Source organism: Augochlora pura, chromosome 7 (genome assembly GCF_028453695.1).
Source record: "Augochlora pura isolate Apur16 chromosome 7, APUR_v2.2.1, whole genome shotgun sequence".
In the NCBI taxonomy this organism is placed as follows: Eukaryota; Metazoa; Arthropoda; class Insecta; order Hymenoptera; family Halictidae; genus Augochlora; species Augochlora pura.
The window spans coordinates 20955514-20975272 of record NC_135778.1 but is presented as its reverse complement, the minus strand read 5'-3'; the positions used below and the strand labels follow the sequence as shown (position 1 = coordinate 20975272).

Genomic DNA, 19759 nt, shown 5'->3' with positions numbered 1-19759 from the left:
AGTTAAACGACGATGGTACAACTTTCGGACAGTTCCGCGTCAGGGTTAAAAACGATTACAATATCAATTCTGCTTCTTGAGTTAGTCACTTGAACCGAAATAACATTGAAACTGTTTCACGAGCGAACCTTTAAAACTTCATAGAATCCGCAAGTTTGCAAAGTAGAAGTTACATTGCGACAAATTCGCTAATATTTCAGTTACTCTCCCTCTCTCTTTAGTCTTACTAGGAAAAAAGTTAACAAATATGCGAGTTACTCTCGTTTCTTTAGTTTCAGCATAAAAAGATGACAAATATGAGGTACTTTTTCTTTAGATTTACAACGAGAAGACCTTCCGTTTGCAACATAAATATTGCTCGCGGTCCTGTTACGAATATAAAAATGTCTCGTGTAACGAGTCAATAAATATCAACAGAATAAAACACCATTGTCGCATCGGTTTCGATTGAATGGAGATTGGTATCGAATCAATAGTGTCGATACTCGTTTATTAATTTCAAACATTGTCATCGGGTGTCGCCCGCTACAATTTCAAAATATTTACAAACAATATCACACTTCGTTTCGCGCATAACTGGGCCGGAATAAAACGAAACCGATGCAATGAAAACGTAGACTTTCGCAGAAATTTGTATTCCCATCAACAATTATTTTATAGAATTCATTGCGAGGAAAAAATTGATCTCGCAGTCGTATAAAAGATATTAGCCTTTGTTTATTTACATGGTTGCTTGCACTATGAAAATTGGAAAGTGCGACGAAAGTGTCAAAGCTCGTAGCCTAAAATGTATGAAGGTCGTTCCAATTACCTGAACCCTCTGCATGAGATACAGCATGGCAATCGCCGCCAGGATGGCGTGTGCAGCGAAGATGAGAAACCAGAGGAACCGCTCGATCCCATGGAGGTGAGGATCGACGACGTATCTCAAACCATGGACGGTCGCATTGGTGCAATAGTGTCGCAAGACGCGCAGCACGGCCGCCAGCCGCTTGATCCGATTCTTTCCGAGATTCAGTTTGATCCAGGCTAGCATCTTCCCCGGCACGGCGAGATCCTCTGCCGAAGGACCTCTATTTTTCCCTTTGTCATTCAAATTCCGCAGACCGAGCCCGCTTTGTTAAATTTCACGGATTCCCCGTTCAGCCGGTGGCTCATCCGCCGTCTCTTTGTTCCTCGCCGAGCGGGTCTCTGCTTTTTCTGCAAATTCGTTGGATAATTATTATCGAACTTCTGTTCTTTGACGCCGGCCCCTGATATAGACCGAGGAATCTTTGCGCTCCCCGGCTCCGGCTGAGACACAGCAGCCAGTCGTGACTAGAATCCGACGGGCTGGCCCGATGAGGACAAATATTGGATTCGAACGGAACTTTATGGAACCTGGAATCAAACAGGCCTGGATTATAGACGAGGGAGAGAGCCCTTCTTCGATCAACTTCGAAGCAGTTTGTTATTTTTCGAGTTGCTCTGATATTCCTTGTTTGTCGATCGCTACGAAAAAAAATTGCAACTGCGATAAGTGGAATCTTTACGTAACGTTTCATTTTCTTACAATTATTAGTCTCCGTCAAACTTGTCATACTGTGACGAAAAAATTTAGTACATTGTCCTTAAGAATTTCTCTTAATATTCATTGTTATTTACTCATTGTTTATTGTTAAATTCTTCTCAATATTCATTGTTAGAAATCTTCATCACTGTTCTGACTCGTTGTTACAGTGCAAACCGATATCAATTTTCCTTCCACTGCAGAAAATTATGGAGAACGAAAAAATTCCTGTACAATACATTATAAAACAAGGTGTTAAAGCAGATTTGTCTGTCGAACTGTAGATTGCGATACTTTACGTTTTAACACTGTATAGATATTCCTTTTTGAACTTTAAATGTCTCCGACCTAATGAGGTGCCCATTTTGCAAATTCGCCTGTTGAAAAATCGAGGTCAGCTGGCTCGAATCCGATCGGCACGATTTACAGTTTGAAAACTGGAGTCGAAGCACCCGAATGCTTCGTTTGCAGGCTGTTATTAGGCGCGTGTGAGGGCAGGATCGCAGGATTCGGGTTCACGGCGCGGAATAAACGCATCCTTGCTCCCGTCTCCGTTTCCGTCGGCTGCCGTGTTAACGGGCGGCACGTTCATCATCAATAACAAGCCCGAGGCAAGTGAGCCAGCCCCTGACTGCATACTGATACGCCTAACCGCGTCGAGACGCCACGTGGTTTCCGATTCATCCTAAATGCAACCCTTTTTCAAAGTTGCGGAACTTTGATTCGATCTGTCAAACAACCTCAGTGCTAAAAATTTTCGCCTTAAATATTTCAATCTCAGACCGAATTACTTCGTTTACTAAAATTTATTTGATAAAGATAAAAAATGAAACATCGAAGGAATATTGTTAATTTCAGGTTCCCCGAGATTGATCATCAAATTAGTGAGAAAAGTCTTCTATTAATTGCAAGAAGCGGCGATTAAACAATTCCACCTTAACAATGATTTAGACTCACGATGAAGATACAAAATATGAATGTTATTCATTTTTACGAAACAGAAAGGAACTTTGATTGTTCTGTTATCATAATCTCGGAATATACACTCATACACGAAAGTATTCGGACACATACATTTCATAAATTTAACTAATGAAATATACATGTAAAGCTGAAGCATTTGAAATCATATTATACACATAACAAGGGACGAATCGTGAGATTAGTGGAAGCAGAAAATAATTCAACAATATATACCGTTTTTACAGTACATTTGTCGTAAACACGTACTAGAAGTGGCTGACAAAAGTATTTGAACGGACATTTAACCCTTTCGGTACGAGTGCCGGATATATCCGGCGTCCGCGCGACGACCGCTGTAGACGGGCGCCGGATATATCCGGCGTTTATGCGACGACCGGTATAAATAACAGATTTTTATATAAATAAATCTTAATATTTTATATAAGTACCTCTGAATATCACTCAAATTACAAACAACACTTTTGTCCAAATATGTCGTTTTATTAAGCACAGTGTTTATTTAACGCTTAGGAAATATCTTCTTATAATAGAGAGTGTCATGGCGGACAGAGTGCTCGTACCGAAAGGGTTAATAGTTATTTAAATTGAACGATTAAAGGTTTTAATAAGAAGTCCACCGTTTGATTTTATAAAAAACCTCTGACTGTTATTTATTGAGTGGACTGACTTAGAAGTAACATTGGCATCTATTTATTGTCATATTTCAATAATATTTCGATTTAACGTTTCTTTCGAAACAATAACCGTATTTCTTAATCGTTTTTCGATTTTATACATAAATGTTCAATGGAGTTTAAATCGGAATTTTACAATTAATGTAGCAACACGTGTGGAACATCATACAATATCCATTCTTCGACTATTTTAGCGGTATGCTTTATATCATTGTTCGATTGAAATCAATAATTGTTTGGAAAATTCAATTTTGATACACTGTTTCTTAAACTTTCCTGCACAATTTTTAAGTATTTCTTTTTGTCCATTATATCATCGATAAACATAAAGTTTTCCATTCCACTAGATGCCATGCAGTTTCAAACCAAGATAGATCCACCATTATGTTTTATAGTCAGTCATAGAGTTCGCGATTCTAATTCTGCGGTTGGTTTCCTACAAACACTTTTACGACCATCGCTACCAAAAACGATAAATTTAATCTCACCAAAGAATGATATTTTGCCCCAGAACGAATTATTTTTATAAAGCAATTTCACGGCGAATTTTAGAAGCGTAAGCGTTCGAATACTTTCGTGTATGATTGTAAGCAAATGATAACATGCACGAAAGAAACCTTCCGTTCTATTAAGGAAATTATTAACACCAAACTAACCGAACCTTAAAAGTAAGCAACATGCGAAGAAGTACTGATCAACGTAGCTGTAAAAGACATCGAGGAGCAAAGGGTTAGATCGCCAGTTGTTTCTCGTTTTAATAATTTCAGTAAATTGTAATTAACCCCTTGCACTATAATAACGAGTCAGACACGTGATACACATCTCCTGCAGAATCTAATAAATATTAATATTATTAATTTCCACTGTATCGAAATAAAAATAAATTCTCCTGTCATCAAAGTCTAGAAACAAAAGTGCATAAAGATAATAAAAGAAACAAAGATTTCCCTATTAAGGATAAATGAGCCGTTTATTTTGAAAGTGGTCTAACTCCATTTATCTTCAAATTGAAATATTTAAGGGTTTGCGTTTCAATGAATTTATAAATATACGTATAGGATACTAATGAGTCATATTGCTTAAGTGGATCTAAGGTTGTTAAATTTATAGTTCCTGTTAAAATAGTGGCAACTAATAAGTGAATAATATGCGTTTTCTTATCAAGAATGGAGTTAGGCCACTTCACAAAATTTGAAGGTGCCCAAGTCCATTCAACATTTAATAATTTAAGATGCTACAAATTGAAAAAAAAACAATACTTAATTTATTTTACATATTTTTAAAACACTTCGGAAACTTAATTTATGCGATTCAAAACATTCTTTTAACTACGTAACGTACAAAACATATAAAACATAAATTTATTACAAAACAATTTACTACCCATCTACATTTTGTGTGTGAATGAAAGGGATTTGAAGAAATCACGATGTTCCGTTGGTATATATCGTAATAGGTCAATTATGTCCTTGAATTTTGCTCTTGTAATTTGTCTGATATTTCTATACAGTGGTGTCAATACAATATTTTCGAACTTTCTTGGTCTAGCCCGACGTGGTATTCTCGTGGTATTCTCATTCATTGATGTCTTTTAAGACGGTTTATTTTTAACAAAACGCATCCAACATATTTTTGACCAGTTTATTGATTCTCCATCAGAATTCTTTACCCTTTTGAAAATTGTGCCTTCTAATAATTTTATTGATACTAAATCTTCTTGTCTCATTTCATTTACAATAAAGTCACTACCTTTCCGACTTTTTAATAATCTTGTAATAATCTTAGGGAACGAACAGTAAATTATTTTTTTAATGACATTTCTACCACGTCAAAATCTCTATCATTTGGTAAAAACGAATGTCTTGATATTAAAAATTTGTGATCTATGATTTCCACATTATTTTCGAAAATTTGGACAAAAATAAAAAAAAAAGAAAGTTTGAAAGACGAATATTATTCTATTATTCTGTTTCTTTTTCGATTTTTTTTTTTAAATCATTAGTTACTATTTGTTCTTCACTATCTGAACTAAATGGTCTTGTTCTGTTCTTCCCCATAGGTGAAATAATTCCTAAAATTTAATATTAAATTTTAAGTTTTATGTTAATTAAACGTACTGGTTATTCAACTAACGCAATTGTCCAAAAACAGAGGTTAACTTGTTAAATACTAATTAATTAAAATAGCTTTCATCACTGGCTTCAAACATTATCAATATCAATATATTATCTTGATTTAAGTATAAATGGAGTTAGGCCACTTTCAAACTACACGGTTCAATTATTGGACTAACCCTGAAAACTTGTGTGTCAAGAGTTATCGTATGTGCTCGGAATATAAGCAACCTGAGATGCTTTACTGATAAATAACATGAAGTTGTACATGTAACCATGGCAACCGGAAAAAATTGACAAATGTAGTTAGGTCACTTTCAAAATAAACGGCTCAAATAAATGCTAATCAACGCAGCTTGAAAGGCATCGTAGTGCAAGTGGTTAATATAGTATTACCCATACAATGTTTCCCTGTACTGAATTTCACCTCGTCGTTTTAGTTACGAATTTGCACATCCATAGTTTACTCATCATAGTTGAACTACAACAAAATTAAAATCGACGTTAGCATCCCCAAATTAATAAGATCAGCGTCATTCTAACAGAATGTGATATTCACAAGGACGTGAACAAAGATTTCGCTTCAAAGCTCCTTGATAAGCCATAGCGTCGATTTGAACAGACATTTTCGAGAATCCAGAGATCCTATAAGGATCATCAAGATTCGTAGTATTCTTGGTAACTGTCGCGGTACTTAGGGTACCGAGAATGCGCGTAGATACGTGTGCTCGGAGCTGAAAACTGATTCGATTCGAATCGATTCGATTCGATTCGATGTGCAGGCAACGGGGAGCCGATGTTTGCCGACGAGTCGTGTTTCGATTACTATTTGAAGAGGTGTTGAATGCTGATCGTCGCCCGGGGGCTAAACGCTGTCCGTATTTCATAAACCTTTGTCGATCGAGGCTGATACCGTGCCCATTGAAACGTACTACTATGGGTCTCGGTTGCAAACACTACGGATACCGAGAGCATTGCGCGTTAGGCGAGCCCAGGTCAAATGGGGAAGAAAGTGCTCTAATCCGAGGTATAAAGCGTTCGCTAATCCGTGCCGTTAAAGCTCTACGAACGTCTAGAATTCCTGGAACCTTACGGGCGTCCCAGTTCCCCGGTTACATTCGAGTTTAACGTGCGAGGACGTTGCAACCGACAGCTGATGAGAAATTCGAGACGATCGATTTGCTACGTTTGACAAACTCTTAGAAGGCGGCAATTAATTTCAATTGTTTCCGCTGAATTTAGCTAGAACAATTCTCAGTTTAATCTTCCGTGGATCGTGCAAGTCGCGAGCATCCTCTGAACTACATAGAGTTAGTATTACTTTGAACAGCATCCCTCGAAGATTGCACGTCGTTTAAGCACATTCTGTACATTTTCAGCTAGTGTTTTATTGTATCTAATAAATAACGACGTTTCGAATAAAGTACAGATTTATTGGAGATTTATCAGAGATTGTGAATATTTAACCCTCTATGAGCCTACGTAGTTTTCAGGTTACATAGTAATTATCGGCATTTCACCAAACAATTTTAGATTTTTCACAAGATGGTGCATACCTCTTGATTACATAAGGTCTGTGTGATAACCAATAACAATATTCACGACGATTTGCAGCACTATCAACCTGAAATATCAGATACCTTACAAGTTGCTTGTAGATAGATATTTATGAAATAAATTCGGCCCATAGAGGGTTAAGCGAAAAAACTGCAAAATTAAATTTAATTATATGTTAAATAAATTTTATAGTAATCCGTAAGTTCTTAAAACTAAAATTACTTCGCAACCAGTCAAAGTAACTGGTTACTGATCCCTCCTTCCACAATCATTAATATTATAAACATGTGTTAATGAGTAAAGGTTAAGTACACTTTTTATAAAGGAAAGCTTGACGTATTAGCAAAGAGGCAAGCAGTACGCAGCAATTACTATAAAGATCTTACAATCACATTTATGTTATCGATAACCTGAGCGTTCTCAATAGGTCTGCTTGGAATCAGCAAAAAAGGACAAGGAGTGCTTATAAAAGGGGAACCGGCATTGTTATGGATTCAGAGCTCGTAACAGACGGTTTCTGACTTCAGTATTTCTTGAAATATATGTAAGTTGATTGCAGGAGTTTTAAACAAATCCAATCGTATCATTGTCATAGAATATTATATCAGATCGAGGCATAAATAACTTCCGTTTCTTTATCAGATATCTATTTTGTTTCCTTTTTAATTTTATTTATTTTAAACCGTTATCTACTTAGTGAAAACAAAAATTTGTCTGTTTCGTTGACTCATATTGGATAGATATGAACAATAGATTCAGCTCGGCTACATCGAAAATTATTTATGATTCGATCGAATACATTAGTCCTGTTAAGAGCTTGGTAGTTTTAGTGTCACGATTTAAGAACTTTAGTGAAAAACCTATCTCTCGTAAACGAAAGAAACAAAACAGTCCGTCATCCGTTCAGCTAGAAATCGTAAATTAAATTTCATTGAGAGAAACAATGATCTTGTTAAATTGAGAAATTTCCCGATGATCGAAATGAAATTTCGATTAGGGGTTACCAGCATCGACGCGTTTCCCTCTGGAATGACGATCAGTGATGTTCCCTTCGATGGAAAATAAGCCGCCGCTGAAGGAGCTACGTCTATGTGGGGTCAATATTTGCGTTTACGATTAATTAATATTGTTTGTCTCGCGGAAAGCAAATTCAATCATTTTCCGTGGTATTTGGAGGTATTGTGTTAACAATGCATACTCGGTACTTGGCCGTTATTATGTCGACGATCTATTCCCGCGGTGTTTATTCGCGATAATGTCCGGTGGCATATAATTAGCGGTCGATGGAGGGCAGCCACCTATTATCGCGTATTCTTTCCACCCAATCATTGTCACCTATTTAGAGATCCATTTTCCATCTCATTCTCCACTTCATTTTAAAGCATCATAATTACTGGATCGATGCGCGAGCATTAAATCATCAATTACCATTCTATCACCTGGTAACCTACTAAAATTTTGCACCGTAAAATGTTTGTAGAATTGCGAAGATAATTAACTGAACGTAAAACAAAATTCACCAAAATAGTGAAAACATCACTTTCTAAACATTTTTATCGGGAGTCTTGTATGCATACTGAAAATTGTATGGAAATCGGTTAACGCAAAATCAAACCACCGGCGTAGAAAGATGTCAAAATCTCTAGATTTGTTACAGTTTTTAATCGGAAAAACAAGTCGCCGAGGTCTATGAAACGCGTTTTTTTTTCTCAATTTTCCTCGTACGCTCCGATAAAAATTTATTAGACTCCCCAACGTCTAAAAAAGATACATGTCAATTTGTTCACACTAAAAAAGCAGTTTTGTTTTAAAAGGTGTCTGAATATTAATGAAAGTCGCTGTGCGCAACGTATGTCCTACAGACGCCATCCGCTGTCGTGTGCTTGTAAAATTGCATTTTAACTAACATTTCGAGTAAAGATACCACTGTGCGTCGTATAGACGCAGAGATCCGGAACGTCGCGACGCAAACGATCTCGGTCGCGATAATGCGTGGGACAATTAATGGCGGGACGGTTGAGAATTTACGATTCCGCGGGAGGAGCGCGAAATAACGATCGTAAAATGAAATTGTTGCGAGAGCGAGCGCGACGTGTCGTACCCGTAAAAATGATTTATTTATATGGACGCAGGAGCAGGAAGTATTCTCGCGGCCGACGAACAGGATATCGAAAATTGCTCGGCGACATTGTTCGCGGGATCGACCGCGTCAAAACGAATTGAATTTTCTCCTATTATCGGCGACGCGTTATTATCATAAATTAGTTCGCGGTATTTATTAACACCGATGAACAACGCGCCACTGTTCATCCGAGTCTAGCATCGATTTCCCGCCTCGAATATCGCGACTCTGTTTCTTTCTTTGCGAATCGGGCGAAAGTGGAAAAGACACCTCGAAGAAATACTACCTTGTTGATCTTAACTCTTTTATCTATCAGCGATTTTTTAATAGTTCTTTTAACATCGAAGACCAATAGTTCAGAATTTTTTAAAAAACGATTCAAAAATTATGATAATCATTTGTCAATTTTTTCCGGTTGCCATGGTTACATGTACAACTTCATGTTATTTATCAGTAAAGCATTTCAGGTTGCTTATATTCCGAGCAAATACGATCATTCTTGACACATAAGTTTCAGGATTCAAAAATTGAACCGTGTAGTTTGAAAGTGACCTAACTACATTTGTCAATTTTTTCCGGTTGCCATGGTTACATGTACAACTTCATGTTATTTATCAGTAAAGCATCTCAGGTTGCTTATATTCCGAGCACATACGATAACTCTTGACACACAAGTTTTCAGGGTTAGTCCAATAATTGAACCGTGTAGTTTGAAAGTGGCCTAACTCTATTTATACTTAAATCAAGATAATATATTTACTATTGATAATGTCTGAAGCAAGTGATGAAGGCTATCTAATTAATTAGTATTTAACAAGTTAACCTCAGTTTTTGGACAATTGTTAGTTGAATAACCAGTACGTTTAATTAATATAAAACTTAAAATTTAATATTAAATTTTAGAATGTCACCGAAATTCACAACGTTCACTCATGCGGGAGAACAGAACAAGACCGTTTAGTTCAGATAGTGAAGAAGAAATAGTAACTAATGATTTAAAAAAGAATCGAAAAGGAAACAGAATAATAGAACAATATTCGTCTTCCAAAATTTTTTTTTATTTTTGTCCAAATTTTGGAAAATAATGTGGAAATCATAGAACACATTTTGGCGTGGTAGAAATGTCATTAAAAAAAATAATTTACTGTTCGTTCCCCAAGATTATTACAAGATTATTAAACAGTGTCGGATAGGTAATAACTTTATTGTAAATGAAATGAGACAAGACGACTTTGTATCAACAAAATTATTAGAAAACGCAATTTTTAAAAAGGTAAAGAATTCTGATGGAGAATCAATAAACTGGTTAAAAATATGTAGGATGCGTTTTGTTAGAAATAAACAGTATAAAATTTTCTATAAGACATCAATGAATGAGAATGGAAATTTTAATGTCCTGGATTTATTACCACGTCGGGGTAGACCAAGAAAGTTCGAATATATTGTATTGACACCACTGTATAAAAATATCAGACAAATTACAACAGCAAAATTCAAGGACATAATTGACCTATTACGATATATACCAACGGAACATCGTAATTTCTTTAAATCCCTTTCACACACACAAAATGTAAATGAGTAATAAATTGTTTTATAAGAAATTTATGTTTTTTATGTTTTGTACGTTATGTAGTTAAAAAAATGTTTTGTACCGCATAAATTAAGTTTCCGAAGTGTTTTAAAGATATGTAAAATAAATTTAGTATTGTTTTTGTCCAATTTGAAGCATCTTAAATTATGCTGAATGGTCTTGGGCACCTTCAAATTTTACAATGAATCTGGATGTTAATTTTGAAAGTGACCTAACTCCATTCTTGATCAGAAAACGCATATTATTCACTTAATAATTTCCGCTATTTTAATAGGAACTATAAATTGAACACCCTTAGATACACTTAAGCAGTATGATTCATTAGTATCCTATACGTATATTTTTAAATTCATTGAAACGCAAACCCTTAAATATCTCGATTTGAAGATAAATAGAGTTAGGCCACTTTCAAAATAAACGGCTCAAAGATAGATCAGCCGTCGACAAGCCTCTAAACAACTTCCGGTGAATAAAGTGTTAAATCCTTGATTATTGTTTCAATTCTCAATTGTTTATTACGTCAATGTCACACAGTTGTGTCGTGCAGCATCGTACCAACACAGCTTTTCATTTTCAGAAGAGAGAACACGCCGATTTAATTATGTATCTTCCTGATCTTGATTCTCTGTCATTACGAAATTCAATTACATTGGTGAATCAGGCACTGATATGCCTTTATTGATTGAAATTAATTTTCCAGATAAAAACTCTAAAAATAAATAGTGGATAGAGAGCGCGTATGCAGATTAATATTTTCCATAGAATTAATTTTTATTTCGAGTTTTAATGGAGCTAGGTTCTTAATTTTAAATATAAAAATTCCAAAAAATATTTTCGTTTCGAGGATTTCATTAGCAATTGATAGTTTTGAACAAAAATGGGTTTATGACGTCTCTCGAACGTCAAAATCAGGGGTCGACACTTCCCATAAAGCACGGCGGTAGTATAAAATAATCGAATCGAACTGACGAGCGATTGATCGGTCAGTGAAACGGTATGCGCCGCGTTACGCCCTCGCTGTGTAATAGTGGATCAATTGGCGGAATTAATTTCCTTTGTGCTATTATAGGTTAATAGTAATGATCCTTTGTAGGATGATAATAATGGATTTAATCCTTGACAGTGCAAAATAGTAGTGTAACGGTCAATTGTTCTGATTGCGTGTAATCGCGACGGTTGAACGGCACTCGTCGCCTAATTGCTGGCCAACGCTCGATCCTTGATTATCCTCTTATCGGAGCTGCCGGATCGTAACACCTCATCAATTATTTTTGGTCACGCCGCCAAGTACGTTCGATTGCTGTGGCCTCAAAGGAATTGAAATATCAAGTTCGTACCTTTCATCGTATCGCCTTCTTTCCTTCTATTTCAGAATTTCTGTTTATATAATTAATTCAGTATACATTCTTTTTAAATAGATTAGAAGCCCCGTGTAAACATAACAGATTATTGCTCAATTTATCTAAGTGTCTCGTTATCCGTTTTACTCGTTAACTCGAAACTTTAAATTTTGATCTCGGAGTTCACTTCTAATCTTTCTTTCGATACTCATATTAACAATATTATTAGTTTGTCCAAACACTACGAGTTCTGATTTTCACAATAGTACACTCTCATCTTGAATATTGTTCTGTTATACGGTAATCTTATAAACGTTACTTATACGATAGATTAGAAAGTATACAACATAAATTTTGTCGCATCGCAGCTCATACAATATGCATAAACATGTCGTTCGTGGATCACAAATACGATCTTGTTATGCGTTCTCTTAAATTATGTTCGCTTGAGAAGCGTAAAATTGTAATAGGTCATGTTTTTGTGCACGAAGTCCTAAATAGTTTATATTTATGCTCCAAAATCTTATCTCTATTTAATTTTTATGTACCTCATTGCGATTTGCCTAATCGTCATTTCTTTAGTCAGGAATTCCACTGCTATGCGTCTAGACAGCTTAGTGTAATTAACCTTTTCATTGTTAACGTAATATAATATAAATATATATAATTATATATATTTGTTCTTTTTCTTTTTCCTCGATTAATAATGTATCTAAAAGGCTTGGTCCGTGAATATAAAATAATATAAATAAATGAAAATCTATTTGTTACTATCATATAAAGATTATCAAGAAAATCGCAGCGGTGTTGCAGGTACTTTTAGAATATTTATATTTTAACAATCATCGATTTCTTATTCGGAGCTCGTCGCCATCGATTTTTCAACCACGATGGGCCTGACATTCATGGAAATAATCTGCCGTTGCGGCGAATAATTAAAAGCTGTAATCCAATGGAGTGCGCGCGACGTTTGACAGACGTGAATCATTTATTCGTGTAATCATATCTGCCAATAATTGAATTTCATCGACGCTGCCAGCCGCCAGGACGTTGAACCGATAGCTGCCGTAATTAGTCCAATTCCGTGGCGCTTATGGTTTTTGCATTGCTAATCCAAGAACACGACACTTCCCGGACATCGTCCTCCGATAATAAAATTGAACAGACGTACTTAATTCCTTACATTTCGTCCGCCAAAACGACGATGAACCTTCCGAGACTATTTCCTGTTCATTCGTCCTTGCAAATTCTAAAATTATATTTCATACTAAAGAGTTATTCTGTTGCTTCTAACACGTACCGTGAATCCTCGACTATCCGAACATCTAAATTCATATTATCCCAACACGTTTCGCGTGTAAATATATAGCTTTCTATTGATAGGTAAACATAGAGCTCTGGGAATATACCTACAAGCTGTTAACACGTTCGCATTCGCAAACGGAACAGTTTCCGTTGTTTAACACGTTCACGCCTGCGTAACCCACAGGTTGGTCACACTTGACTATTTATTATTATTATTTAGAGATAAGACAGTCCCGCCTCACGCGAAAAGACGTAGATTTTCGCTCCGGCGTGAACGTGTTAATAATAAATTAACTATTTTCATGATTACGTACTAGATTTGTTAACTATTACTTATTAATCTTTAAACGTCAATTGCGAAATATTATTACGAATATAATCAAATAATACCGACGAATGTTTCCTCTATATGTTCCAGCCCGTTTCCTAATAAACAATGATAGTAATAATCATTATTTCCTGTATCATAACAAAATTATAAACACACCCAGATCATGCCCACTATTCCAAAATTGAAGATATATGACAATAATTATGCGTTGTTTATATTGCTTGCAGTAACATATCGTTTAACACGTTGATGACGGCTTGATCCATCGGTGGGTCATACGTGTCAGACCCGTGGGCTGCGTACATTTGTTTATTTTGCTTGCATTTCACAAAATAGATACTACAAAATAGGTTTACGTTATTTTATCTGAACATTATAAACAGATATTCAATAGTAAAAACATAGAAATTTAAGATTATAAACTTATCATAATTATTGAATTTTTGTAAATTTCGGGCGCCGACTCACAGAGAAAATCGTGAATATCGGCGTCGCACAGTGGTCCGGATTGGCGCAAGGTGTGCCATGGCCCTATAACTCGTCACTCGTAAAAGGTATAAACGCGAAACTTAAATTGATCAATGAAATAATGTCAGATTATGGATTGATTAAGAAAAAATACATCAATTTCATTACTGTTATTATTATTATTATTATTGTTATTAGTATTCTAATTATAATTACAACTATTAGTATTATATTTCTTATTATTTAATTATTAAATCTAACGCTTCTGGATCTAATTCCCTATTCTTTTTAGTACACGATTTGATTCGAATGGTGGCCATGTACGAATCTAATGTCAAAAGGAGACGGTATAGTATATCTCTATTTGTTTCTATCCTAAAATTTTTTCGGGTGTTTCGTGTTCTAATTTGTTTAAAATCTTTATTTCGTGCTTCAAGAGCTTCCTCAGAAAGTTGTCCTATTGGTACTAATGCATATTGAATAATGTCAGCACCGTGAATTAATAATTTATGTACGGAAGGTGGCATGTAATACCACTCATAAGTTTGTACATAATAGTTTGCTGTATTTTGTCTATATTCTTGAAATTTGTACATATCTATTTTATGAATTGATGATATTACCTGCAACAAAGTACGGATTTTCTAAATTAATAATAATAAAATAATTAATAATAAATAATATTAATAATAATATCATTAATAATTATTTAGTCTTACGCGTGCTGACGCGTCCAACGTTAGGAAATTTAAACAAGTATAATTTGAAAGAGTGGACGAAGTAGGAATAGCTTTTTTTAGTCGTTTAGAGGAAGCTGTCCTGAATATATTCCAATTTGTCACAAGGTGGGATTCGGTGGGACTTGAAAGATATTCTCTACCGAATATAAAAAATTTGAAGAATTTGTAACAGTTTAATCGGCAATATTTTCTCAGCACATTTTTTGTGGAAATTATTATTACAGGAATGGATTTTAATTGCGAAAGGATCCCCTTTAGTGCAAAAAAAGTTTGTAATCAAAATATTAAATGGTTACGTCACAATATCGAAAAGAAGACATGCAGTTATTTTTGACGAATACCACTATTCTTAGGAAGTCCGACTTCAAACCATTATTTCTATTACAAAATTGTATGAAATCATGCAAACATTTTTATTTTCGAGTTTGGTAGACATTTAGGAAGTAGTATATATTCAATACATATCGATATGTGAAAGTTCATTTTTTGGTCAAATGGCACACCTTGCGTCAATCCGGACCACAGTGCGCCGGCGTCAACGTGTTAAATCATAGCTCTAAACTAATTCACCGGATGTTTGTGCTATCCCTCGCCCGGAAAGATGGCACAATTATTGTTGGCGGGCAAGCGGGGTATCCCGATATCGCTCTGCCTGATTTGCACGGCCGCAGTCCCCACTTGACCTCTTGAAATCCACTTCTATTGATAAACAAGAAGACCAATAAACTAATCGACGCGAGGAACAAGGGGGATCGGTCACCCGCTCCACCTAATCACGTCTCTTGTTCAGCAGGTAACTTGGCCAATAATAATCAAAATACCACGGGGAAGTGAAATGGTGACGGAAATCAAGAGGTGTTGTTTGTTTACTACTGGTCAGTATCGAGTCCCTCCTTCCCTCGAAATTGGAGACTAATAGGAAGGGATCATTTCTGCAAATAAGAGAAACGCGTTTATCCTACTTCTGCGAAGGCTTTAACCCTTTGCACTATAACAATGATTCAAACTCGTGGCTGACATTTCGTATATAATCGAATACATATGACTGCCAATTGTTTCTATTAAGTCAAAACGAAAGTTGAATCTTCTGTGACTAAAATCTGGGGATTAAAGTAAATTAAGACAATCAGGAAACAAAAATCTTCTTCTTTCATCAAGTAAATTATTAATGACGGAAGAGTTGGTGGAAATCGGTCCGGCACTTTTCTCTGCGCCATCTTTCCAGCAAGGGGCAGTGCAAGCAAATTGTAACTTATCTGCGGAAACGAAAGAAAAATTAACACCATGCCGTCCGCACGTCTAATCTGGATCTTTTCGTGTCGCGCCGGTGGAACCGACGCACATAATTTCATTTCTTGTGAACAAGATGTCCACACACGAAGGGCACGGGTTTTTATGAAAACACAAAGTTGCTACGTCTATAATTTACTGTCAGTTAAACAAAACACGCAATATTAACTTTCTTTCTACAGTTTTGAATACCACAATACAGCTGCCGGCACTTACCCGATAGTTTTCGCATGGCACCAACGTGGAGCCACCAGACGTCACAGTGTTAATTGTAATAACGACCAAGGATTTAATCCAGGAGCAAGGAAATGTTCTACTATCCGATGGTTCATGTTTTCATACTAAACTCCATTATGTAATTTCTCTGTCGTACTTAACCTCAAAAATTCTGCTTCAATAAATTTAGTTTTAACATTTTGAGTGATATAACCTTAATATTTTGAGTGTTGGCGCGTCACTAATTTTTAAATGGGCTTTAAAAGTCATTTTTCTTTCAATATATTCAGCAAACTGAAAGTTGCTAGCATTTTAAAAGTATAGGATGTCAAACTAATACTCCCTATGATAAATTATAACTTTCAATCACGTTGGTTTCCGATTTTTTCCTTTGCAATTGCTGATATTATAAACAAAATATTTGCAAGAAAACTGTCGAGATAAACTTTTATAATCAAGTATGTATATTAATAGAAATCGTGTGAAGTTTAAGTGAATCAAATCTGATCGTTGTCAAAAAACAGTATAATAAACATTAATCTAATTAAGTACTCGGTAGTTTTAGTGTAAAAATTTGAGAAATTTCGTGGAAAATCTATCGCAGGTGCATAAAATAAACACAACAATTTGTCGTCGTCTATTCAGTTAAAATTCGTAAATTGAATATCTACGAAGGAAACATTGTACTTTTAAAATTGAGAGGTTTTTCGACAAATGAATAAAAATTTCGATTATATATACGTGATGTGTGTTTCATCGCGTTTCTAATTCCGACTTCATTAATTAAATAACTTTAATATTATTGGAATCTCTAAAGCTGAAATTCGGCACTTAACGTGTTAATCATTTCTCAAGATATAATAATAATCTCTCAGCGAAACATGTTGAACACCTTGAGGAATTCCCTGTCCGAAAAGGATCGAAGAAAGCAAAGTTTCAGCGAGCGAATTTTGCCAGCCATTGAATTCGGTCTCGGCCGAGCATTCCTTGGGAAACAATGAATTGTCCCGGCGTGTCCCGCGTCCGGGATCGTCCGTTTAACTTTGAAGCGGAGCGCTCTCGCTGTAAAACACGCCGGCTACGAATTCGGGGGTGGTTTCGAGTGCAAACTCGTGGGTGGAAGAGAGTGTAAATCTGGGGGCGAGAAGGGCGACTCGCCGCCAGCTGAAATCCACTATCGAATACCGTGAAACGAATACGATCGGGAATACGGGGGCCCCTGCCGGATGGAATTGCCCATAACCGGAACGCTCTCGCTTTTTCCGTCTTTCGCTAACTTTTACGCGGCTTGCGCCGAACGTTTCCCAGTCTCTTCGAACCGCATCCCTGCCGTGTACTTACGCGTTTCAATGCCCGCAATTGAATCGAACAACAGGGCGTAAATAAAACTGTACTTATCAGTCCGTCGAGAAACCGCGAGCCGAAACTTTCCGAAGAGTAACGGCGCGAGGCGCAGAAAACAATTCGCGAGAATTGTTGCCTGCCCAAAACGTACGAATTTGTTTAACGGCTTGGTGGTTGACTGTGGATTTTATGCTTTTAGGGCACAAATGAGATCAGGAAAATATTAAAGAGTGAGGTTATTGTCGAATTTGATGCAGCCGACTTTTACGTGAAAATCAGCTGGTTATATATTGTAATTATGAATATGTGTAATGATGAAGGTATACTCGAAGAAGTGACAGAGAAAATGATAGAAAATGGTACAGAATATGCAAAATGATAAATTAAAGACAAGGATTTAATATATCGTTTTTAAGTAATCGTTTTACTACAGATAAGCTATATTGACAAAATGCAATTAAGTCGTTAGCTATCATTGCTTTCGCAGCTACGTTGTTTAGCGGGACTTCGTTTTTAACAATAAACCAACCGAACTCTAAAATGAACTGACATCTATTGGTTTATAAAAGTGACAAGATCTGTTTGCAAACTTTCGCTACTTTTGTAACACTGTGTATTTGAATAGAGAAATTTACTAGATCGTTTCCTGTGAAAAAGACTTTGTAATTTCAATAACTTAAAAATTAAAAAGAACTTTAAACCGGTCATTTTAAACAATACAGACTACAAGTTTAGTGTTAACCATTTTCTTAATAAAACGGGACAATTTCTGCATCCTGTATGCCTCAAATCTTATATTTTCATGATAAGAAAAAAAGAGATAAATTTTGTTCCAATTTAGAAAAAATGAGTGACATTCCTATTTAGTAGATTACGCGTCTAATTCTTCTTGTTACAGTGCAAAGTATTAACAACGTAGTAATGTCTGCGTTTAATGTTTACACAAAAAATCTACAAGCTACATAACAAATTACATACAATGATATCTCCGTTATGAGAAATGACCGAGAGAGTACAAGCATTTGTACAACAGAACAGTTACTCAATTACAATTCCAGATTAATCCCTTGCACTATAACAATATGCCAGTAACGAAGATTTTTTACATAATCTACGAAATATAAATTTCATGTATCTCTTTTTAAATTGAAATAAAATTTGATTCGTCTGTTATTAAAATCTAGATAAAAATACACAATAAGCAAATATTCTATCATTCTATCATTATTTCAAATATGCGAATATTTGACAAAATGTACACTGGTGCGAATACTTTTGTGGACTGTTATTACGTACTACGAGGAGTAAAATCAATATATTTTTGTTATCAGTTAATGAATTTTGTTAATCAATTTTATCAAAATCTTACATGCGTCCCTTGACTTCAACAAATTTCTCGTACAAGCAATGAGGGTACGAATACTTATGGGACTGACTGTAGCTATAGAAGAAATCGTACTGCAAGGCGTTAAGTCCTTATTGATTTATTCAACGAATATAATTGGGATTACCACGGCTCCACGTGAAACGTGTTAAAATAATAAACGTTCTTATATTGCCCCCACCGATTACAATAAATAGCGATGCATATGAATCCAGGTTTTAATACTATTTTCCCAATTTACGCATTTATTTCGCTGAGCGAAGGATAAAAATGGCTCGGTACGATGCAATAATTAAATCAAACGCATCGATCGGATTATTTCCAAGGTAAAAGATTTTTGCGCTTTTCGAGCGCAGCGCTTTTGTTTCACTGCATTGTAATATTCGTGGTCGATGGCGCGTCGCGACGCGGAAACCGATTAATTTAATGAAAATATTTGAATTGGCCGGACCGTCGCGTCGGCGGCTACCGTAGAAATTTAAAGCGAGACCCGGTCTTCCCGATGACGCTGCGCTTTCGCAACCCGAGCAGGAGGACCGCTAATGGAACAGGAATATTAATAACGACGATCCAGCGACACCGTAATTCTTACCGGCAACCAATTTATTTACTGCGAACGCTCGACGATGCCTCTCGATTTGCCCGACGATTCGCCGCGTTAACGCCGATAACACCGTGCCGATGGAACCCTCCACCATTGCGAATTAAATCCGCCACTTGTGACGTATCGTGGCGATATCAACCGAT

At 35.9% G+C, this 19759-nt stretch overlaps 1 protein-coding gene across 1 annotated transcript in view; it reads right to left on the bottom strand.

Moving 5' to 3' along the window:
- The window catches only part of LOC144473909 (pickpocket protein 19-like), a 125858-nt gene that overhangs the window by 17543 nt on the left and 88556 nt on the right, over positions 1 to 19759 (bottom strand). The window contains exon 2 of the mRNA XM_078188310.1: positions 812 to 1380. Coding sequence (XP_078044436.1) covers positions 812 to 1036 — 225 coding nt within the window. The 5' untranslated portion in view covers positions 1037 to 1380. The remainder of the gene's footprint in view (positions 1 to 811; positions 1381 to 19759) is intronic.